We start from the raw sequence: 24,192 nt of genomic DNA, 5'->3' as shown, positions 1-24,192 counted from the left end.
GTTTGCAGATGACACTAAACTGGATGGTGGTGTGAGCTGTGAGGAGGATGCTAAGAGGCTGCAGGGTGACTTGGACAGGTTAGGTGAGTGGGCAAATGCAAGGCAGATGCAGTATAATGTGGATAAATGTGAAGTTATCCACTTTGGTGGCAAAAACACGAAGGCAGAATATTATCTGGAAGGCGGCAGATTAGAAAAGGGGGAGGTGCAACGAGACCTGGGTGTCATGGTTCATCAGTCATTGAAAGCTGGCATGCAGGTACAGCAGGCGGTGAAGAAGGCAAATGGTATGTTGGCCTTCATAGCTAGGGGATTTGAGTATAGGAGCAGGGAAGTCTTACTGCAGTTGTACAGGGCCTTGGTGAGGCCTCACCTGGAATATTGTGTTCAGTTTTGGTCTCCTAATCTGAGGAAGGGCATTCTTGCTATTGAGGGAGTGCAGCGAAGGTTCATCAGACTGATTCCCGGGATGGTGGGACTGACATATGAGGAGAGACTGGATCAACTGGGCCTTTATACACTGGAGTTTAGAAGGATGAGAGGGGATCTCATAGAAACTTACAAGATTCTGACGGGACTGGACAGGTTAGATGCGGGAAGAATGTTCCCGATGACGGGGAAGTCCAGAAGCAGGGGACACAGTCTTAGGATAAGGGGTAGGCCATTTAGGACTAAGATGAGGAGAAACTTCTTCACTCAGAGAGTTGTTAACCTGTGGAATTCCCTACCGCAGAGAGTTGTTGATGCTAGTTCATTGGATATATTCAAGAGGGAGTTAGATATGGTCCTTATGGCTAAAAGGATTAAGGGGTATGGAGAGAAAGCAGGAAAGGGGTACTGAGGGAATGATCAGCCATGATCTTATTGAATGGTGGTGCAGGCTCGAAGGGCCGAATGGCCTATTCCTGTACCTATTTTCTATGTTTCTATGTTTATATGTAAAGGGGAATGCCATAAAATCATTAAATAGAAAAAAAATATTTTTCAGAGTTCCAGGCTCTCAGGTGTGGGAACCATACACCATGTGGCAAAGAATGGCCATGGTGTCGAACTATGACATTTGGAGTCTCGGCCCCCGGTCCCCTTGTGTTGAAGGCCTTGCAATGTACAGGTAACAGTCCACGAGAATAGCCATGAGTTTTCGGAGCCAGTGTCCCTATAATGTTAATATCTTCAGATGTACGTTTAAAATTCGCTTTGGGCCAGTAATGAAAGACAAAGACAATCCAGTGTTTGTAGATCTAGAAACTTCAGTCAAGCTGCAACATTTTCTCTTCAGCTATTACTTACACTGGTAGATCTGAAGAAATGTTTCCGAGAGTTTGCTGGTCATCAGTGGTTCTGGCAGATCTCTGAAATACTGTTTAAGCATGTCTGCTACGTCATATGCAGACTGGCCTTCGTAGTTTACGTTATCTGTACAAGTTTCATTCATCTGCCGCAAGGCTTGGATTCGGGACTTTACTCCAGACTTCCGGAATAATCCAACCTGTTTTATTAAAAATGAGGAGAAAAACCTTTTTGTAAAGAATGGTCAACAGCAACATCAGAAAAAAGTGAGGTGCAATCTATCAGCAAGGCCCTTTTGCAGATCGCAACAAAAATATCCAACCAACCAATTAATGAAATTATAACAATGTTACATGAATCTTTTACTACATATAGATATAAAAATATATAAAACCATCCACTTTTATCAACATCAAGATCGATGTTTCAAAAGATTAGTGAGTTTACAAGAATTGTGATTAAATGTCATTGTGTCCCTTTTTCACGATCTATGCCGTATAGCACTGACCTGGTCCAGGCACTGGTTACGCAGGTAACGCATGGCCTGCTGAATGCTCTGAGGGAGAGGGTGCCCTGAGCGCTGAACATTCACCAGCAGTGGAACCCCAAAAACATTTCGGTCCTTGTAGTCCGGAACCTTGATCCTCTTCATAAACTTGGGCACGGCCCTGGAAAACAGCGAATATGGAACAGTATGAATACCAATGTATCTTACACACACTTGGAATGGAGCTTGATTAATCAGGAATAGAGTTTTATTTATTCAAGCAATAGCCTGCTGGCACTCTGGCTGGCTGACATGGTCACCTGGGGAAGCGCCAGAGGACACCGAGGAGGGAGGGAGAAAATGCGGGGCGGTGGGGGGGGGGGGGGGGTTGGCAGGGGGAAGGATGTTTGACAATTAGGTGATGCAATTGGCAGTCTAATGAAGTAGGGCAGTGAACTTCACGTGTCTCAGATTGTAGCTACGCTGCCAGATGGAGGGGTTTCAGTGGAGACAAGAGACTTCATCACAGCGAAGCAGGCATTCGAAGAGCAGTGTGAACACATATTTCCTTACTAGAGTACGGTTTCACAAGTGCTAGGGACGCACTGGAACCTCACCATAGTGGATGTTATTCATTGCAGAGCCTTTACACAGAATGTTGGCAGCTTATTTAACTATGTGAGCTATCACAGTCGAGCTTGGTGCTGTATTCACACAATGTGAATACTGTCAGTAGGTGTAGTCATTATTGATAAGCTATTTTTGCTTAGATGCTGTCGGGGTGTGGGGAAGGGGGAGCAGGCAACAAGTTTACAAGCTTTCTCATTTGCAATAGCAATGCCTTCTCCTTTGCACACTACTTTCATGTCTAGAATTTATTTGGTGACAAGATGAGAGAGAGATTGACAAAAGAATGGGATGAGGCTGACCATTAATAATAGCGGAACAGGCTTGAGGGGCTCAATGGCCTAATCCTGTTCCTATGATAAACTGTTTTAATGTTATTATTCTGATGTAAAGCTGAGGTAGATTTTAGCTTTCAGTGGGGGCGGAGAATGGGCAGCAGTACTGAAGGAAAATTGGGCGTGGTGTGTAACGAGCAGCCAATTGGCAACTGCCCATTTGCCTCCCCTGCAAAAAGTTAAAATCTACACCATCGAGTTTTGGGTGTTAAACGATTGTGTAGTTTAGGGTTAATATAGTAGAGTAATAAAGCTTTTCCTGGTGTTGGAGTAACTGTATTACTGTAATATCAATGTTTATTTCATCATTACAGTATATAATCTGAATAAAGGCAGGAGTTGATCCAGGGAGCCAGGAATTTCAGCAGCCCAAGGGTTAATTGTAATGTTTCATTTATTATTTGAAATGGCCTGACATGCCTTCCTTTCATTATACCATTGCCAGGATCATATTCTCTTTGGCATCCTCTATGAAGTACCAATATCCGCTTTGATTCTCTAATTGTCTGTAATCCAATCTGATACTGATTTTAAAAAAAAATCTAAACATCAAACAAGTCCAAGGGCCTATTGGCCACACTACTGACATGTTCCACAGTCAACGATAACATTGAGCTCTGGGCAAAAAACAAAAGTGATCTCTGGTTGATTTGCATCCAAGGCAAAATGAAACCTAATGTTCCACCGTGCTCAATGATGCCACTTCTTGTAGCTCTGGATTGAACAGCTAAGCTGACAATGTGGGTTTTGTGTAATAAGAGCTTGGTTCCATTAAACCTCGAGGCAGCCAGAATGTCCACTGTCATTTATGACAGAGTGAGACTGGTGTGAAAATTCAGACACTGCCAGTGGGAAACACAGCTCGACAAGTAACACAGCTGAAGAGAAGCAAACATCCCCAGCCCGTGCACTTCACGTACTGCTTTGAACGGAAAGTATGCAAAAATACGCTAAGAACTGAGGACGTATTGCTGTGTTTAACTTGAGGCATTGAATCACATGTAGTTTAAAAAAGAAACACAGTGGGCATCTTTCAGATAGATATACAAAGTACTACTGTTAGAAAAGAAGGAAGGATGGAACCATACTTGAAGTCATAAATATTTCTTAGAATAGGCTAGACAACGAGAGTATTGTTGAATGTTGTGAAAAAATACACTGGCGTTTGTAAAGGAATTGGGTACAAGGTTACCATTTTTAGTGTGGTTCATGGAGAACTGGCCAAACAATTCATAGAAACATAGAAACATAGAAAATAGGTGCAGGAGTAGGCCATTCGGCCCTTCTAGCCTGCACCGCCATTCAATGAGTTCATGGCTGAACATTCAACTTCAGTACCCCATTCCTGCTTTCTCGCCATACCCCTTGATCCCCCTAGCAGTAAGGACCTCATCTAACTCCTTTTTGAATATATTTAGTGAATTGGCCTCAACAACTTTCTGTGGTAGAGAATTCCACAGGTTCACCACTCTCTGGGTGAAGAAGTTCCTCCGCATCTCGGTCCTAAATGGCTTACCCCTTATCCTTAGACTGTGACCCCTGGTTCTGGACTTCCCCAACATTGGGAACATTCTTCCTGCATCTAACCTGTCTAACCCCGTCAGAATTTTATATGTTTCTATGAGGTCCCCTCTCATTCTTCTGAACTCCAGTGAATACAAGCCCAGTTGATCCAGTCTTTCTTGATAGGTCAGTCCCGCCATCCCGGGAATCAGTCTGGTGAACCTTCGCTGCACTCCCTCAATAGCAAGAATGTCCTTCCTCAGGTTAGGAGACCAAAACTGTACACAATACTCCAGGTGTGGCCTCACCAATGCCCTGTACAACTGTAGCAACACCTCCCTGCCCCTGTACTCAAATCCCCTTGCTATGAAGGCCAACATGCCATTTGCTTTCTTAACCGCCTGCTGCACCTGCATGCCAACCTTCAATGACTGATGTACCATGACACCCAGGTCTCTTTGCACCTCCCCTTTTCCTAATCTGTCACCATTCAGATAATAGTCTGTCTCTCTGTTTTTACCACCAAAGTGGATAACCTCACATTTATCCACATTATACTTCATCTGCCATGCATTTGCCCACTCACCTAACCTATCCAAGTCGCTCTGCAGCCTCACAGCATCCTCCTCGCAGCTCACACTGCCACCCAACTTAGTGTCATCCGCAAATTTGGAGATACTACATTTAATCCCCTCATCTAAATCATTAATGTACAGTGTAAACAGCTGGGGCCCCAGCACAGAACCTTGCGGTACCCCACTAGTCACTGCCTGCCATTCTGAAAAGTACCCATTTACTCCTACTCTTTGCTTCCTGTCTGACAACCAGTTCTCAATCCATGTCAGTACACTACCCCCAATCCCATGTGCTCTAACTTTGCACATCAATCTCTTGTGTGGGACCTTGTCGAACGCCTTCTGAAAGTCCAAATATACCACATCAACTGGTTCTCCCTTATCCACTCTACTGGAAACATCCTCAAAAAATTCCAGAAGATTTGTCACTAATAAAATTGTTGAAAGTACCTATTCTTAAAGGGGCAGTGTACAACGGGTGGGGGGAGGGAAAAGAGGTGGAGATGAGGACAGCATGTCCCCAATATTTTTTTTAGTTTGGTTATGTCTCTCTCATTGTCCCCATTCCGAGTCCTAGGCCTAGAAATTGGCCTTCTTAGTGCCTCCCGTTATGCCCTCCGGGGGGTGAAATGGGGCGCTAAAGACTTACCGACCAGGCACGGTGAGAAGATCGACTCCCACCATATTCGGCTGGAGGTTAGCGGCATCGGTACAATGTTGTGCCCAAATTTCTGTCGTCCAGAGATCGTGACATCATAGCCATATGCATCACCTAGACCCGAACTTGCATTCCGCCCCCTGCAGCATTGCCGGCAGCTGCAGGAGGCGTTCATCGGGAGGCCGGGAGCTTCATGGGCGATGCTTAAAGGCGAGGTGGCCGAGATAAGTAAAAAAAAATTTGAATCCTCTATTTGATTTTTTTTCTCCGTTTATTGCCCGCGATCGATCAGCCCAGCACTCTGCCGCATTGCATCGGGCTGATCAGGTCGGATCGCGGCTGTTGTCCAAAAGAGTATAAGTCTTCCTTTGCCGAACCTGCACAAGTACCACCTTGCCTGCTGCCTCTTGTGCTCCAGAAAGGAAGTGGAGCGTTTGATTTAGCGCTCCACTTCTTTCCTGGAGCGCAAACGCCAAATTTTTTTAAAGTTTGAAAACATTATCGCCAGCCGCTAATATTTCAAACTTTTAAAAGGGGCGCTCCCAAATTTCTCTCCCCTAGTTTTGCCTCTGATGTCCCTCCCCTCCCCCAATTTTTGAATATGTCGTTGTGCCTCTGGAATGAGTGGAAAGAGTGTTGACATCGTGGCCTGGAAGACGGTTAATCAGCCTATAAATCCATCCACTACTTTGCACTGTTCTCCAAAGGAAGATATGAAAACAACAATTATCCCCAGGATCAATCTGGGTTTCCCAGGTAAACAATCTAAGTACAAAAGACAGTGGGCTAAATTTACGCAGAAGTGCTCCCACTTGTCTGCTGTAACTTCAGTGGAAGAGCCACTGAAAGATCAGGAAAATTACACAAATGTTGTTTACGCCATTTTCCCAGGGTTTCTGCGGCTCTTGTGGTGAGATTACGGCGATTGAGCAGGAGAACCTCTGCAGAAACTCATCCCCTTAGTCTTCACAGTGTGTACGATAACAAGCAGACAGGCTTTAAATCTTAGCAAGAACATGACAACATGATCCTGCAACCTCCTCTGATCCTGATCACTGAATGCAATGATTCCATAAAGTTAAGCTTGACCTCAGAGTGCTGTAGATGCAACTGGTTTACTGTGGAAAGGAATCTGATATTTTAATACTGGACTCTTAGGTATTAGACTAGTGGTTGCAGTCAATAAAAATACGTATATATTCTTTACCTTATGTTTTTATTAATGGGACCAGGAAATATTGATGGAAGATATTTGCTACTGGCACAAAACTCTTGCACCCGGCCCTATGCTTCTTGCAGATTTAAGACAAGATGCCATCGATTGATGATGCATGCATTCCAAAATGACTGCGCAGTTCACAATTTAGACAACTATCATATGGCAACAGATTATCATCTAGAGGTCCATATACATTACTGATTTCTTTTCATTTTTCTATGCAGTGGCACATACCAGTTAAATCCATGCTTGTTCGAAGGTGAATATTTCTCCATCAGGGCAGTAAGCTTCAATAGAGAGAATTTCTGCAGCAGGTTCATCTGCGCTACAGACTGGCTGTTGATCTGCAGAGAGGCTGAATTTAAACTTGGTCTGTGAGAGATCTGGAAGCTGCCCCATCGTAATCTCTGTCGCCTGTTTAATTAAACAACAATAAAAATGAAATCAATAGTCTGAATACTTTTGGTTTGTAGTCTAGCAGGTAGGTCCCATTTATACAATTACTCAAAGAGGATTAAGAGGATTACTTATACAATGCATGAAATGTTTCAAAGTCAACAATCCTATGTGGGTTTAAAATATTCTTTTTGTATTAAAACAGCCACAGAATCTGTTCAAAAGTTCACTTAGGGCCCGAATTTGATGAAGGCCTTCACCCGCCCAAGTGCTGCCCAAAGGACCACCAACAGCCGCCGAGGTACCTGACGGAACTTTAAGCAGGGTTTTCATCGAAGGTTGGGGGATGGCAAATGAGCAACTTATGCTGCCAAACTGGGCGGCAGCCGGCGGGAGCTCTCATTCTCGGCGGTTCCTGGCGGCTCTTCCCTCCCGCCCACTCCAACCCACCTTGAAAGTGGCACTGGGCGGATCTTCAGGAGGAATGTCGGCGGCAGTGGGCAGCAGTCGATGGCAGTGGGCAGTAAGGTGATCAAATTCGGGCCCTAAATGTTCTAGGCATCATGAGCAGTAAAGTACATTACTGCAGAAGATTTCTTAAGTGGTCATGCTCTGAGACTAAACACATAAAATAGAATTTGGTCATATTTTTAGAATGGTCTTAAAATCATCCATTACTGATTAATCATTTCAAACATAATGCATTTCTGGACCCAGAATTAAAACTCCTTTTTCAGTAATGCTGAAATATTCCATGGGTCAGTACACAGAGCTATACAATATTCATATAGACCAGATAAGGACAGCAGGAAAAAAGGAATGGACCGCACCAGAAAAGCCCATCTTCTCAGTCCCAAAGTTAAAAATACCAACAATGCACAACGTCTTGTAATCCTCAAGTGCTGTTTTCCAACTAAGCTATCATGCTTCCTTTTGAATGTGATGACACTATCCGCCTCCATCATTTGTTTCAAACATTCACAACCCGCTTTGCGAAATTAAAACTAAACTGTCCTTCTTCTGATCTTGTTTAATTTTGTTACTGCTATGAAATTCCATGCTAAAGGTTTCAATGAGCTGTCCACCAATACCTCGAGCTCCTTCTGCTATGTTGTGTCCTTGTAGTCTACTTCTGTTCATCTTATATATTCACTGGTTATTCCTCTTCTCAAGACTCATCACCTTACATTTGTCAACATTCCCATTGCTGATATCTACCAGATGTCTGCCCAGCCCCCAAGGTTACAGAAAATTATTGTTGCTGCTCCTAAGCAAGGAGATAAAACTGAAAGTATATAAAACCAAAGTCCCCTGCAGCAGGCAGCACTAGAAAGCGGGCACCATAGTGCAGTGGATATGTTACTGGACTAGTAATCCGGAGAATGCGACTTCAGAATCCAACAATGGCAGTTTGAGAATTTGAATTCAGTTAAAATAATATGGAGATGTCAATAAAAAGTGATCATGAAGTTGCTAAAAACCCAACTGGTTCACTAAGGTCCTTTAGGAGAGAAACCTGCCGTCCTTATCTGGTCTATATGTGACTCAGGCCTACACAAACTTGGTTGACTCTTAACTGCCATCTGAAGTGTTCCAGCAAGCCTCTCAGTTGTATAAAACTGCTACAAAGTTTTCATGGCAACTAGGAAGGTTGGCATGCAGGTACAGCAAGCGGTTAAGAAAGCAAATGGCATGTTGGCCTTCATAGCGAGGGGATTTGAGTACAGGGGCAGGGAGGTGTTACTACAGTTGTATAGGGCCTTGGTTAGGCCACACCTGGAGTATTGTGTACAGTTTTGGTCTCCTAACTTGAGGAAGGACATTCTTGCTATTGAGGGAGTGCAGCGAAGGTTCACCAGATTGATTCCCGGGATGGCGGGACTGACATATCAAGAAAGACTGGATCAACTGGGCTTGTATTCATTGGAGTTCAGAAGAATGAGAGGGGATCTCATAGAAACGTTTAAAATTCTGACGAGTTTAGACAGGTTAGATGCAGGAAGAATGTTCCCAATGTTGGGGAAGTCCAGAACCAGGGGTCACAGTCTAAGGATAAGAGGTAAACCATTTAGGACCGAGATGAGGAGAAACTTCTTTACCCAGAGAGTGGTGAACCTGTTGAATTCTCTACCACAGAAAGTTGTTGAGGCCAATTTACTAAATATTTTCAAAAAGGAGTTAGATGTAGTCCTTACGACTAGGGGGATCAAGGGGTATGGTGAGAAAGCAGGAATGGGGTACTGAAGTTGCATGTTCAGCCATGAACTCATTGAATGGCGGTGCAGGCTCGAAGGGCCGAATGGCCTACTCCTGCACCTATTTTCTATGTTTCTATGTTTCTATGAATGGGCAATAAATGCCAATTTTGCCAGCGATGCCAAAAATGAATTAAAACAAACACGTTGGTAGTGCAAAATTGCAGGGGCCAGGAAAAATAAAGGGAGCACAAGAGGTGTAAACAGAAGAGCGATACAGAATGAAAGTTCACTGGGCTCAAATTTGGCCCCTGCCGATTTTTGGCGCACTCACCCGAGGTGCGCCGACTTCCTAGGATAAAAACGGCGGCAAAAAGTTGTCCCTGCATTCTGGCCACTCCCATGGCTTGGCACGGCATGGCAATTCAATTAGGGAGTGGAGCTAGGGCCCTGCACTCAAAAGAGTGCTGGCAGCTCAACGCATGCACACTGGAGGTTTCGTGCATGCGCAGTAGCTCCTCTGCAGCGTGGGACCCGATGTCCCGTCCCATCCCAGGCTAAGTGGCATCACGACGTGTGCCAGGCTACTGCATGCCATAGAAAGAGACCAGCACCTATCCCCGGCCGAGTGGCCTCCCGCACCGGCCGGCCGGCCCGCTGACTTCCCGGGCCGAGGTAGGACTTAAGTTTTATTTTTTATTTATTGATGATTGTGCTTTGTTTAGTGAGGAGAGTTTTGATTGCGGGGGGGGGGGGGGGGGGGGGGGGGGAGGAGGAGTTTTGATCGGAGGGGGAGTGTGTTTTGATTGGCGGGGGAGTTTTGAAAGTGGGGGGCTAGTTTTGATGGTGGGGTTGATGGGGGGGGATGAGGAGAGTTTTGATGGCGGGGGGGGGGGAAGAGTTTTGATGGGTGGGGGAAGAGTGTTTTGATGGGGGTGGTGGGGAGTTTTGATATGGGGGGGTAGTTTTGATGGGGGGGGCTGTAGGAGGAGAGTTTTGATGGGTGGGAGAAGAGTTTTGATCGGGTGGGAGAATGTTTTGATTGGGGGGGGGAGTTTTGATATGGGGGGGGAGTTTTGATGGGGGGTGGAGGATGAGCGTTTTGAAGGGGGGGGGAAGAGTTTTGATCGGGGCGGGGAGAGTGTTTTGATCGGGGGGGGGGTAATTTTGATTGGTGGGGGTGATAACTGTTTTTATTTGGATATTTTGAAAAAATTATGTAAAAATGTTTTGTCTCTACTTCTTTTATTTTTGTAGTTGAAGCTTCCATGAATGCTTCTGTTGTATAGCAAATTAACTTTGCGAAGTTTGTCATATGTCCTGTATAGCTGTTTGATCCTAATCAGATTCTTTAGTCAAGTCATTAAGTACCTACTTGCGCTGATTTCTGAACTCTCCACAAGGGTTTTTTGTGCAGCCACAAGTCGCCACATACGCTGGCCTAAGTTAGTTTGGAGCAACTATTAGTTGTGCAAACTGGCTTAAATGGCCAAAATGGCTGGTAACGCCCCCTTGGCTGGTAACGCCCTCTTTTGAAAAAAAAACTAAACTAAATAAAATCCAACTAACTCACTTACACTGGCGCAAATTGAATGTGCAGAATGGGGATTTTTAAGACACTCCAGAAAAATCAAGTTGCTCCAAATAAATGGAGCAACTCCTGGGCAAATTTGGGCCCATTACAAGCAGCAGGGACTGATTGGGAGATGATGATAGGACTGGAAGGCATATGAAATAAAGAGTGAATAGGTGGGAATAACACATGTGGAAGACTACCACTGGAAATATATTGGGCCGCAAAGGCCTCCCCGGGTGTGTACGATGCGCGCACACTCCTGAAGAGGCCTCGTAAATGCCGGTTCTCGGCCCGCAAAGTGCTTGCGTCGAATACCGGCATTTGTGATCTGTCAAATTGTCTTTTGACAGATCGCCGCATCCCCGGGAGAAGGACATTTGCGGGACAGAGATTTGGGCTATTTGCTCAACTCCTGCCCAGCGAATGTCCTTCACTCTTAAGAGTTTTAAAACATAGAAAAATTTACTTTTATCACTAATTTTTATATTAAAAATACTGTCAATTAAGGTAAGTTTATTTTTAACCCTATTAAAACATATTTTAAAAAATTTCAAAAAAAAATTTTTTTCCAAAACATTTCAATTAATTTTAAATATGTGAGGTGTTTTTTTTTCTTTATTGTGTTGTGCGTACAAATGGTGCTCCATTATTATCAATAAGAATACTCTATGTTCATTGGTGGTACAGGCCCACATGATCCCAGGTTCCACTTACATTCCTGGGATGTATGAGCCCATACACTGCAATGTGCATCTAGGCCTCAGACCATAAGTATACGTTCTTCCGGGACCACCAGGTACTATCGAGAAAAAAATTTGGTCAGAGGTGTCCATCCGCAGGAAGCCTCCGACCGGAATTTTCGGGCCAATGTAAAAAATAATTTTTCATCTTTTATATTAATGATACAAATATTTAGTGTGAAAGGACTATTCAGTTCTTGGAGAATTAAAGGATTCAGCAAATTGAAAAGGCTTGTTTCTCATATTGAGGTACCTGGACATAACCTAAGAAATTGCACAAAAGATATAGGTGTAATGTTTTATTTCTTTGCCAAAAGGAAAGTTGTCAGTTGTCTATGCACGCTCCAAAGCTAATTGAGTTTATATTGTACAACGTAACTTACTGCCTGTGAAACTTCAAGTACAAATGATTTTACTGACCTGTTAGATCTTGTCAGCGATGCACCAACACCTGAGTCTCTCCTTTCTCGGATTACTGATTGATCCTCGGTTTCATTGATGGAGTTCCCAGTGCTGTCGACATCACTAGGTGAGGCTCTGCCATTTTCGATATCCAGGTGTATTTGTTTGGGGGAAGATGGACAGGGAGAAATAGAGTCCATTGCTGAATCTGAGTCCCCCTCATCAGATAGCTTTTCTGACCACTGGTTTACAATCCTTTGTAATCCGTTGACATGGTGCAGAATGTCATCCAGTTCTGGGAAAATGTCCTCCTCATTCCCGAGATCTGCCAGATCACCAGTGCTGGAGTAAAGGTGGGACCCTGGCACATTGTCATAAATACTAAGGCGGCTGTCTGAAGAGCTGCACGAGTTTCGTCTCCGTCCAAAACTCGACTCCTTTGAGCTGTCAGCACTATTCTCCCTGGTCAGGCTATGATGTCTGTGTCCATGAAAACTTCCATTGCGCCAGTTTACAGAAGTGCTGTCTGGGGGGGAAGAGTTGCCATTAGAAAGTGCTTTAGGAAAGGTGCCCGGCTTGTGATCCTCTGGTATATAGAAGATGATGTCCTCTTCCATGCCCTTCTCATTCTTTAAATTCTGTTCTCTGGTGTCATTCAACATTGACTGGCTGAAAGGGTCAAAGCCTTCTAAATACATTCCGCTTCGCTTATTGCAAGTGCTGTGGCTGCGAGTTCTGGTGACAGGGCTGGGTGTGCTGACTGCGCTACTGGTCTCTGACTGACTGCTGCTGCTACTTGTTTGCGTGGAATAAGAAATACTTTGATTTCGTACTGTGGGAACATTTATATGGTTGCCATTGAGTGTGGATATCTCAATGCAGTTCAGGCGTTTCAATTTTTCCTCATCAATGCCTTCCTGGAGCACAGGTCCGCTGATGACCAGGTTATTTTTTGAAGGAAGTTTCTTTTTGCTGTGAGAACTCTTGATGCGCAGGCTCTCCATCCTCTTCAAGAAGCTCTTGGCCTTGGATTTTGTGTTCCTTTCAGCTTTCACATTGAAAGTTAAACTGGAGAGGTCCTTTGGTGAAGGGAAGGTACTGAATGAGTCATCGTTTGTAATCAAGTTCCCTGAGGAAATCACACTGATCTCAGAATTTGTCCTTTTGGTCTCTACGTCCTTTTGCAAGTTTGCCCCATTGCTCCCTGTGCTGCTAGCACTGTGAATCGATGCCACTTCTTGCCGTTCACTTAGGTCAGTCAGCACACTCTCATGACTCACTGCATTCTTCAGCAAAGCTTCATCAGCAGAGATGTCATTTGCAACCTCTGCTGGTGAAAAAACGTCAAATTCCTCTAATCTTGACCATCGTTTGCTGTCCCGCTGGAAGGTCCATCTGCCACTGATAGCACAAGGCTCATCTTCATCTGAATCTTCACTCTGAAAGAAAACGTGAGCTTTTAGGTAGAGTTTGCAGCAGATACCTTATCTACACAAGTGCTGAGATAAACTTCAAATCATGACTCTAATATGCAGCTTCAATGTGAGACAAACTAATTAAACCCAATTTAGTGAAGAGTGATGAATACTTCCTCTTGCTAAAGAATCAAAATAGAATGAATTTCTTACATCTCTTATTACTGCCCCATATTTTAGGCATTATTTTGGGACACCTAAGCTGGGAATTTCCTCGGTTTGCTGCCGTAACTTCCGCAGAAACACCGTTTAATTCACAGTGAAGTTACAGCAACTCGGAGAAAATTCCTGTCCCTGGAGACCTGTGGAGATAAAGACAATAACGGGTTCTGATGAAAAGGTTCTGTATAAAATTGCTAACTTATGTTTCAGATCCTGACTGACCAGCTGTGTATTTGCAGAATTCTGTTTTTTTTTCAAGTTTCCATTGAATTTCTGTTCATACCTACGTCTAATACATGGGGTTGTGTTTCTCAAGAGTTGATGCTGTTTGTCGCAGCAAATACCATAGACAGCCAACATTTTAATGTTGCATCTGACACGAGCCACACTTCTCCGGATAGAGAGAAAACATTTCTCATTCCCCATCACTAATGAATGCCAGTAAGTGAACAAATTATTAGATACAATTTCACAAAATAACAGCTACCTTATAAAAAAACGATTTTTGTTTTATAATTCCCTTAATAGCAATTACATACATACCTCAAAGCCTTATCCAATTTTGACTATCACAGTGCTTGTCTCAGGACTTCTGTATCTCCCAACTGTGACTAATGAGATGGCGACACATGGCCATTAAATCTCCACAGTTAATGCCCCAAGGTCCTCCCCTGTCGCCTGTTACAGATGACACTGCAAAGCTAACCTGGGGAGTTTCAGATCTGACCCAGTGCTCTGTAATTTAACACTGTGCCTAATTACCATTCTCAGACATCAAGCACCAATGATTATGAAGCCAGGCTTCTATAAATTGTATAGCAGTTTACCAGCATTAAGCAACTTTTAATTAAAAATATATACTTTGCTTGAGGTGTTAAAACAGTTTAATATTTTCAACTGTCTTTGTAACTTCTAGCGATTACTAAATTATTGAGGAATGACTGAGGCTGATGCTTGTGTTACTAACTAAAATGGGGAGCCCCAGTCTGCTAAAACTTTATGCTTGTGTCTCTCACTGTCAAGGCTCATACATAAATAATGGTCACTTCAAGGGCAATCTGTGCCTTTGGAACCGAACCCAGCAAAATATTAATGCCTTCAGGAATGGAGAAGTAAGAAGAACATTGACAAGAAATAGAGAAAATAATTCTCTATTTCTTTTCAAATATCGTTTAGGGCTAAAAATTTCCATTGACAAAAATTGGATAAATGCTTAATGTGTTTATACGACATTCCTCTTAAAATGAATGAGTTAATTCTTCTGTTAAAGTAGTGGACAGAAAATATCATCTAAATATGTTAAGCATTCATCTGCTAATATCACCAAGAATAATTTCTAACTTACAGTTTCCAAATAAAAATGGATGCATTTCCCCCAAGAACCACAACACTTATTAATCTGCAGATATGCAAGATATGTAATCGTTATGTTTTGTAGCGTCAATTGAGTTGCCTTTTTTTTAATTGTCAGTGTTCATATAATTATAGAGTATCTTTGACAATCATGTCTATTTCTTGATCTCTTTATTCTTCTAAAAACCCCAAATCATAAACCCAGGAATATCTCAAGCTTTTAATTGCAGGACTGTGAGAAGTACAACAGTGTGTAGTTATTTATCCAGCAAAGTTTTGAATACACAGTGAAGGTTTTTATTAAAGATGCATGCTGCAAGGCATTTGAATAATGTCACGTCCAGCAAACAAAACTGCAATGAGCTACACATTCTTTTTTTTGAAACCATCCTTTATTGATGTTTGCATTGCGTAACAAGTAATGAGGACCTTAAACTGAGACAGAGCTTTGATCTTAGGATCTGTATGTACTGAAGCTAGATGTTAGTTGAGATTACACTATGTCGTACACTTGTTTTACAAAACTATATTTACAGAAGCAAATACCTATGTGTTCTTTTATCTACCCCAATCTCAAATCACAGCAGCTTGTTGATGACTAAATACCATAATCTGACAAGAGAAAGACAGAAGGGTAAGAACTTTCAAGCATGGCCCTAGCATGCTGACATGCATTCCTATTTAAGGCAGGGCGGCACCAAAAGGAATGAGCAAGTCATTTCTTCCCCTCACCCCTTAGCCGGTCAACAGGGATCTTTGTTGGTCTCTTTGGCCCACTGAACACCAGCTTCATTCACATGCAGTCAAATTTATAGACTGACGGCAAGAGCAATGCAACTTAAATGTACAAAATGGTAGACTTTTATCCCAGATTCTGATCTTCCACCCTCCATAAACATAAGGTCATCCGAAACTCTGCTGCTCTATTCCTAACTCGACCAGTTCACCCCTCACCCCTGTGCTCGCTGACCTACACTGGCTCCCAGTTAAGCAACACCTCGAGTTTAAAATTCTCATCCTTGTTTTCACATCCCTCCATGGCCTCACCCCTCTCTATCTCTGTAACCTCCTCCAGCCTTCCGAGATATCTGTGCTTCTCCAATTCTGGCCTCTTGCAATTGCCCGATTTTAATCGTCCCACCACTGTCAGCCATGCCTTCAGCTGCCAAGGTCCTAAGCTCTGGAATTCCCTCCCTAAACCTCTCCATCTCTCTTTCCTCCTTTAAGACGCCCCTTAAAATCTACCTCTTTGACCAAGCTTTTTGTCATCTGTCCTAATATCTCCTTATGTGGCTCGGTGTCAAATTTTGTTTGATAACACTCCTGTTAAGTGTCTTGGGATGTTTTACTATGTTAAAGCGCTATATAAATGCAAGAAGTTATTGTTGTTGTTGCAAAGCAGTATCGGACAATTTGCGGAGGCACTGACCACTTCTGAAGGGCTGATCAGAGGGGAGCCATTTCCAACAACGCAATCCTCAGTACATGTTTTGGGGAAATGCCTCCTTGCCCATGAAACTGGACGTAAAATTTGGGAGATATAATGTGGTCTACAGCCCAACTAATAATAACTACAGATAATATAGCTTAATCCTAATAAATACACTTATCCCCAAAAAATGACGTACAGTACTTGGATTGGGATTATTTTATAGCAATTTTTCTGCCTAACAGTAGTGATTATGTCCACTGGAACTCTGCTCTGGAATCGGCAATACACTTATTCAGACTCTGCTATGTACTTCATCAACTTCTCTAATTTTATTGTGCTTTTATTACATATTTTATTAATTACATTGCTCCCTTTCTATAGTTTCTTTAGGTTCTCCAATCCATGCCGTAGGTGAGTGGGTTGGTGACGACTGCCACTCCAGTCCCCTACCAATGCTATGGAGAGTTGTTTGACATTTGCCCACAGGGACTTGCCCTTTGATTATCTGCCCTGTGGGAAGTGCTGTGACAATGCCACACCCAAGCAATAGAGCCACGATTAGTGAACCCCTGTCAGGGCACAGAACCATTCATAGTGTGCCTTCAGAACCATTCATCACAGAACCATTCATCACTGTGCCTTCTATTGGCACTTTAAATAATTTCTCAATGAACAGGAACTGTGTTACTCTTAGATGGTGGCTGTGGCTATTGTCTTAAGGGTTCATAATGAAAATCTAAACATACTTGGAAAATCTAGCATGTCATCAACAGTTCCTCAGAAAGAGCTCCACACAAGGTTGAACTTACTCTTTTTCTCTGTGGGCTGATTTCTAGTTTCATCACAGCACATTTATTAAGGGTGTTTAATCGCCTAAAAAAAGAAAAGTAGATTAATATTGACAAGCTGAACCAATCCTGCCCAACCATAGCCAATTCCCGCACCATGAATATGCATTATACAACTCCTTGTGAAGCTCATCTGCATAAAAATGTGTGTATGAAAGGCTCCAATTAGCATCCATTATATTCAGTGGATAATCATTATGTTGTAGGGAAAATGCAGAACAAAAGGACAAATGCACAACCCGAATTACAGCACAGCCTTCACACATTCTCCTGGTAACTTTGTGGAATGTGTACATACTTTGTTTTGAAAGAAGTGAAAACTCAATTTCATCCAGAATCAATGTATTGTTAAAATACAATAGAATCCTGTGAATTTATTTCATGATTACAGTGATGATATCTCCAATACAACTTGTCCACAAAACATTTATCAAAATGATAATCTTTATAAAGAAAACTAAAGACTTGCATTCATGACCGACAATGTTTAACAGCCAATGAAGTGCTTTTTGGAGTGTAGTCACTGTTGTAATGTAGGAAACGTGGCAGCTAATTTGCACATAGCAAGCTCCCACAAACAGCAATGTGATAATGACCAGATCAACTGTTTTAGTGATGTTGATTGAGGGATAAATATAGGGCAGGACACTAGGGATAACTCTCCTGCTCGCCTTCGAAATAGTGCCATGGGATCTTTTACGTCTACCTGAGAAGACAGACACAGTCTCGGTTTAATGGCTCATCTGAAAGACGGCACCTCCCACAGTGCAACACTCCCTCAACAATGCACTGGAGTGTCAGCCTACATTGTTGTGCCAATCTCTGGAGTGGGACTTCAACCCATAACCTTCTGACCCTGAGGCGAGTGTGCTAACCACTGAGCCACAGCTGAATTATGAAACAGAAATATATAGTTCTTCTCCACCCTGCATGTGTTGAAATTGAGGCACAAAATAATTTTCTACTCCAGCTCATTCCTTCCCGCCAACTCAAAACTGTAGAACTCCTTACTCTCCCTCAGTTTTCCTCCCACAATTATATTTTAAAACCAAGCTCGGTGACACCTAATGACTACTTCCTGATTGACCCTGTGTTGTCCCTTACTCTCTTCAGCCTTGGTGGTATCCTGCACTGTGGGTTTTGGCCCTTTGCCCAGGTTTCTCAATAACCATCTCCATTGTACAAGTCAGCAGATCCAATTGTTCTATCAATCTAGTTCTTTGTACTGTCCTTGCGCATGACTTTCTTTCCATTGTACCACAGATCTATGTCATCTCATGTTGTCAGAATGAAAGAATTACATATTAACTGCTTCCAGATGTACCGGCCTGTTGTGGATCATCTCACTTTCAAGTGGCTCTGACAGCACCCTTTCAGCTTTCACATATGATTTGTAGCCACATTAATGCTCATCTACATTTTAGACTATTTTTTATTTCAGGTGAGGAGCAGAATATTGAACATTCCTCACCACTTGGAATTTTTAGCAGGAACTAAGTTCAATTTTTACATAATAAAAAACAAGAAGCAGCTCCTTTTCCCTGACGTGAATCTACTGTCTCCTTGCCTTGTGCAATCACACTCCTGTGGAGCCCCAGTTACTTTGATGTGGGAAACAAAAAATGAACAGCCTGCCTGATAAGAATGCCTTTGATAATTCAGACATTTTGTTGTGCATCAACGTTCGCATAAACCTCCTGTCAGCTGTGACAGATAAGCCAAGTGTCTACAGCGAGGGAGGCAGGCAGCTGTAAGGTAAACAAAACAAAAGGCACGGCGCAGATGAGGCACATTCCTCTTAACAGCCAGGTGAGCAACACACACAAAGATTTATTCCCTTATCGACTGCATCACTTTCTCTTACAAAGTGTTACAAAGTATCTAAGTGCTTTATCTTTGAGATCCATTTGACCAATCTTTTGACAGAACCATTAATTCAAAAGCGTTGATGTTAATTTCTAACATATTTTGACAGCAAGACAAATGTTATCACTATTATCTGATATTCTGAAAATAACGTCAGACTGTTAATAAAGAAGATGGCTGTGTGCGTGCGTTGGAGGTGGGGAGGTTTTCAATGTAAATTATTCCCTCATCTTGCTTAGAATCTCCTATCTGGTACTACAAATATTATTCTAATCTCTCCCCACAACTCCAGAGATCCACCATTTTGCCCTGAAACACAAGGCATAGTTTTGATCGGCCAATAGGTATTTTCGCATCCCTGAAATTTCTTGTGTTCTCACCAGACAACCATTCAACTATCATCAGCTATCGGCTCAGTCAGTTACTGGCTCCATATAATCACCAGAGATTGACAATCTTTTTAGTCCTGGCTACAGATCAAGAGACATCAATAGTTTCAATATCAGTATTGGCTGAGTACACAGCAGTAGGGTGTCTGTGGGGGGAGATGGAGAGATTAAATGTTAGATTTCACATATCAGGTAGGAGTCTAACTAGACGGGTGGTGGTAATAGTGAAGTGGGACATTGTGTCCTTCAGGAATTAAGGGGTTAACAATGCAACCTACAAACTAGCTGCAATGGCTGAGATGGCACATACACATAAACCGCAGACAGGCTTAAGCTAAAAAGAATCTCCTAAATTCATGTCCAAAGCGCAAGCACAGGTTGTGGTTGCTAAATGGCTAGTCTAAGAAGCAGTAATGGCTTCAAATGTACAAACCATAAACTTCAGGCGAACTTTGAATGTTACGCAAACTAGGCATAAAAATAGGTAACCAACCAGCCATTGTGCACGTGGACTTTGAACGAATCAAATGGTGTCACAGAATCGTGAGGTTGAGCATGTACCTTTAAGTGTATAAAAAGCTGTTGAAACTTAAGTATCGTTGGACAGTGACTTGGTTAGACCCAGAGCAGGTCACCGGTACAAAATAAAGACTACTTGAATCTTCGAACGTAGACCTAGTGTCGAGTGTTTATTTTAAATACTCCACTTCAATTGGCGTAGTCGGGCAGGATCTCAAGCGGGCAGCGGACACTGGCAAATCAAAGCGTTGTCAAAGGCGTGAGTACATTTTAATTACCACGCACTGTTAGGACAAGGGCTGAAATCTGTCTGGTGTCAGCTGCCTGAGAGATCTGAATCTGCAGGTCTGGCCGAGACTTCAAGTAGTCAGTGGAAGATCCCAGGTAAAACAATTGCGATTGGTTATATAGAAGTGTGTCTGTGTAACGTTGCGATTTTTAATTGGTATATGTTGCAAGTATCTGTCTCGCTCAGGACAAGTAAGTAAGGGACGTACCGCTGACAACCAAGAGGGTTGCAAGTATCGGTCTCACTTGTGAGGAGTAAGTAAGGGATGTACCGCTGACAACATATAGCCATGGGAAGTGAGAAACTCGCATTGGGACCAGAGTGGTCTCTGACATGGTACCTAGCAGATAAAAATTGAAAACGAATTGAAATAATGATTAAATAAAATTGGAAACCAGAGACCCACCCATGGCACAAAGGAAATGGCGGTAGTCGGAAAAGAAACAAAAAGAGGAGAAAGCCCTCGTTTTAGTGACTCGCGCGTATTGTGAATTAAATAGATGGACTAAACTATTGACTGAGAAAGCGACAAAATAAACCGACAGTAGGTGTGACGGTGACAGCATCCCTCAGGATGACAATATAGAAGGGGGGGAGGTTTAGAGAAGATCTCTTCACCCAGTGGGTGATGGGGGTCTGGAACGCACCCCCTGAAAGGGTGATAGAGGAAGAAACCCTCACCACATTTAAAAGGTACTTGGAGGTGCATGTCGTGTGTATGGGGATCAGAAATTGATACTGGTTTAAGGAATAATGGATAGTTATTACTCAATAAAAAGAAACGAGAAGATTATGCTTTTACTGTTCTGGTGTTTTTTTTGGTGTTTAAAGTTTTTGGGAAGGCATTGTGTCATTGTGGCTCCTCCCCCTTTTCCAAGTGGCACTGGGAAGTTTAAGATTGGAATTATTGAGGTTAATTAACCTATTAAAAATCAGACTTTTATTATGGCCGATAAAATTCTGGTTGGTGTAAATTGTGTGGGGAGCCTTTAGTTTCGAACATAAGGCATTTCACATCAATAATTGGTTTGGTTTTAAAAATTCTGACCAATATGTAACTGGGAAGAAAAACATGAAATGCTATTGTGTGCAAGCTTGTTTTTCTGAATATTTATTTTAAGGGTAAAAGCACAGTGAGGTTAAACTGGAAAGGCTACAAGCTGTGCGACGAAAGTTGACATTGTTTCATGGAGTCTGTGTTTGTCACAAAGGAAGTTAACTCTTTCACAGGCAGCTGTGAACTCTGTTTTAATTCAGTGGGCGATACCTTTTGAATATTGGAGATTTTCTTAATTTCAAGAGAATATTTGCTCCTGGGGTAGAAGGAATTTTAGGATCATATTACAAATTGACCTCTCGGGCTCTTAAGCAGAATCACCAGAGATTCTCTGTTTCTTTTGTTTTAAGTAGGTGATCATCAGGAAGAAATGATGTTGTTTAAAGGGGTTAGTGGAATGTGCCTGAGGGAGTAGGAGGGCACACCACCATAACCGACTACATGTGATGCCAAGTAAATCTCAGGAGTGGGAGGTGGGGGGCCAGGCAATGGAACAAAACTATGTCAGGGTGGAAGTTTTGAACTCCAGTACAAGGGACCGTATAATATCGTTGATAAAGCTGGTCCCATGGTATATGCAGCCCGTTTTTACCTAGGAGAATTAAATGGTTTATATTAACCAGATTAAGTTTTTTCAGTTCAACAGGAGGAAATGGTTATGAACTTGGGGAGTGGGATTTGTCCTCTCCAGGGGGATGAGGAAGAAAGGGTGCCTAATGGGATGCCCCCACCTAATCAGGTATAGTATGATCCAAATGGAAGTGGACAGGACACATGAGCTGGAAGAATCTCCTTGGGTCCAAGATCTGGAACCACCTCCTGTCCACAGACATGCCTTGCAAACCCCGCCAATCTCATGAAGTAGTAAGAGACATATCGTGAATGTTAGAAGTAGGGATGGCCAAGGGTATAGGATTAGGGTACATTTACAGTGGCATGGTAATCATACCACTGTAACTGTCCATGATATCAAGGGATGCAAGGACAGGAGCGCGGTTGTAAAAGCAGTAGAGTTTTTTTTTAAATCATCCAAAGGCTCCTTCTCCAATGAATAAACAGATTTGTGGGAAAAGCAAATTGTTTGTCATAAACACATCCCAGGGCCAACAAATGGGCTAATGGTAATCCCCACTCAGATGATATTGTATCATGATGTGTATCACAAAGTGGTACCTGTAATAATGAATCTGACCAAATTGGGACTACCTGGGTGGTGCAAGCCTAAAACAGCGCAGCTACATGGGAGAATGATCAAGGGATTTTGGCAGAGGGCCAGTACAGCCTGCACTGAGTTCAGGGAGAGTGATGGGCTTGATCGTACCTTGACAAGAATGGCGTCGAGACTACTGGGGAGAATCATAACAGAAGGCAGTGAGGCCCGATTAATATGTTGCAACTGGTTTAATGTTAAAAAGGGGGTAAACCAGATTATCGAAGGGGAACAAATCGTCTTCAATGAAACGGCTCGAAGTAATGTATGGATCTTGGTTTGTGGAACAAGCATATTGCAGAGGGAAAGCTCTCTTTCTGGGTAACTGATTGAGATCTGAGGGCAATGTCCACTTATCAACTGACTAAGACTATGTGCCAAGTCAGAGAGTTGGTACAGGTGTACCCAGTGGCATGGGTGCCATTTACAGGAAAAGAATGACATCACCCTGTTAGAGATAGTATGGTATTACCCAATCATGCCTGAGAAAATTTAGTAGGATACAATGAACACCAGAAATGTAACCCGGATGGATGGGAAAAACATGGGTAGCCCCAGGCCGAATTAGGTGTGCTCAAGCTCAAGGCATTTGCTTTTACAATGTAGTAGTACAGTGCAGCCTCTGCACGCGGGTTTAATTGGGATGAGATAACATGGAACTGCACCATGCAGCATTTTCCTGTACGATCTGTATAAAGAGGGAAGGGTGAATATTGTGTGAGCACCATATACCGGGAATACCAGTACGGTACCAACCTGACCTGTCCCATCGCGACAGGAATGTTTGTTTTACCCCTGTCCAAACTGTGAGACTTGGGGCCCGGGTGTTATTAAGTATTTATTTGCGTAGGCAAGTAAATATCACTGTAAGAAAGGAGTTAAAAATGTAACTGCCAAAGGGAAGTTATAATGAATTTGGATAGTTAATTGGGCCAATTGAGGACCAAATACAATGGGCATTAAGTGAAATGGGGAACAGAGGGTGACAACGGCTAGACGCTGAGGTGATACTTACGGTACATATGATTGAGATAGTCCGACAATGAATCGCGAAACGATGTGTGGTTTTTATGTTATCTATTGTCTAACAACAACCGACACACACTGTCGGTATGTGGCGAGGGTGGCAACTGTTAACACATTTGACACAGCCAGTATAGACCAAGAAGTTCATGACTTACCCCAACGTTTGCGAAACCTTTTACTAAAGAGAAACGATCTGATTTCGCAGTTGTCAGAAACAGGGGAGGAGGTCGTCAGACAAATGCTGCAAGTCGAGGAAATACGAGAGCCTCATGCCCAAACTATCAATAAGATAAGTGTACGACTAATCTAACCCAAGAAACATATAAACAACTTGTATGTTCAATGTATGGCACATGGTTACTAGGTTACATCTTTACTAGGTTACATGGTTACTAGGCACATGGTTACATCTGATACAATGTAAACCAGATGAAGCAGGAAAAAATACCTGATTAGGCAAGTAATGAGTTGTCCAAATGGACTAAGGATGGTACTATCCTCTGTGATGTTCGCAAAGCAACACAAGTGTTTTTGTCCCCAAGTAATTGTATCACCAAAGTGAT

General features: G+C 42.7%; 1 protein-coding gene across 3 annotated transcripts in view; it reads right to left on the bottom strand.

Annotated features, from left to right (window-relative positions):
* The window catches only part of dlc1 (DLC1 Rho GTPase activating protein), a 696,855-nt gene that overhangs the window by 16,239 nt on the left and 656,424 nt on the right, over positions 1-24,192 (bottom strand). For all 3 annotated transcript variants that reach the window (XM_070869823.1, XM_070869827.1, XM_070869824.1), the window contains 5 exons: positions 17,235-17,298; positions 12,022-13,442; positions 6,929-7,108; positions 1,799-1,958; positions 1,291-1,489 (listed from right to left, as the gene is read on the bottom strand). In XM_070869823.1, the coding sequence (XP_070725924.1) occupies positions 1,291-1,489; positions 1,799-1,958; positions 6,929-7,108; positions 12,022-13,442; positions 17,235-17,298 (2,024 nt within the window). The remainder of the gene's footprint in view (positions 1-1,290; positions 1,490-1,798; positions 1,959-6,928; positions 7,109-12,021; positions 13,443-17,234; positions 17,299-24,192) is intronic.

Source organism: Pristiophorus japonicus, chromosome 2 (assembly GCF_044704955.1).
Source record: "Pristiophorus japonicus isolate sPriJap1 chromosome 2, sPriJap1.hap1, whole genome shotgun sequence".
Classification (NCBI taxonomy): Eukaryota; Metazoa; Chordata; class Chondrichthyes; family Pristiophoridae; genus Pristiophorus; species Pristiophorus japonicus.
Note: the sequence above shows the minus strand (reverse complement) of the source record. Positions and strands in the feature narration are given on the sequence as shown.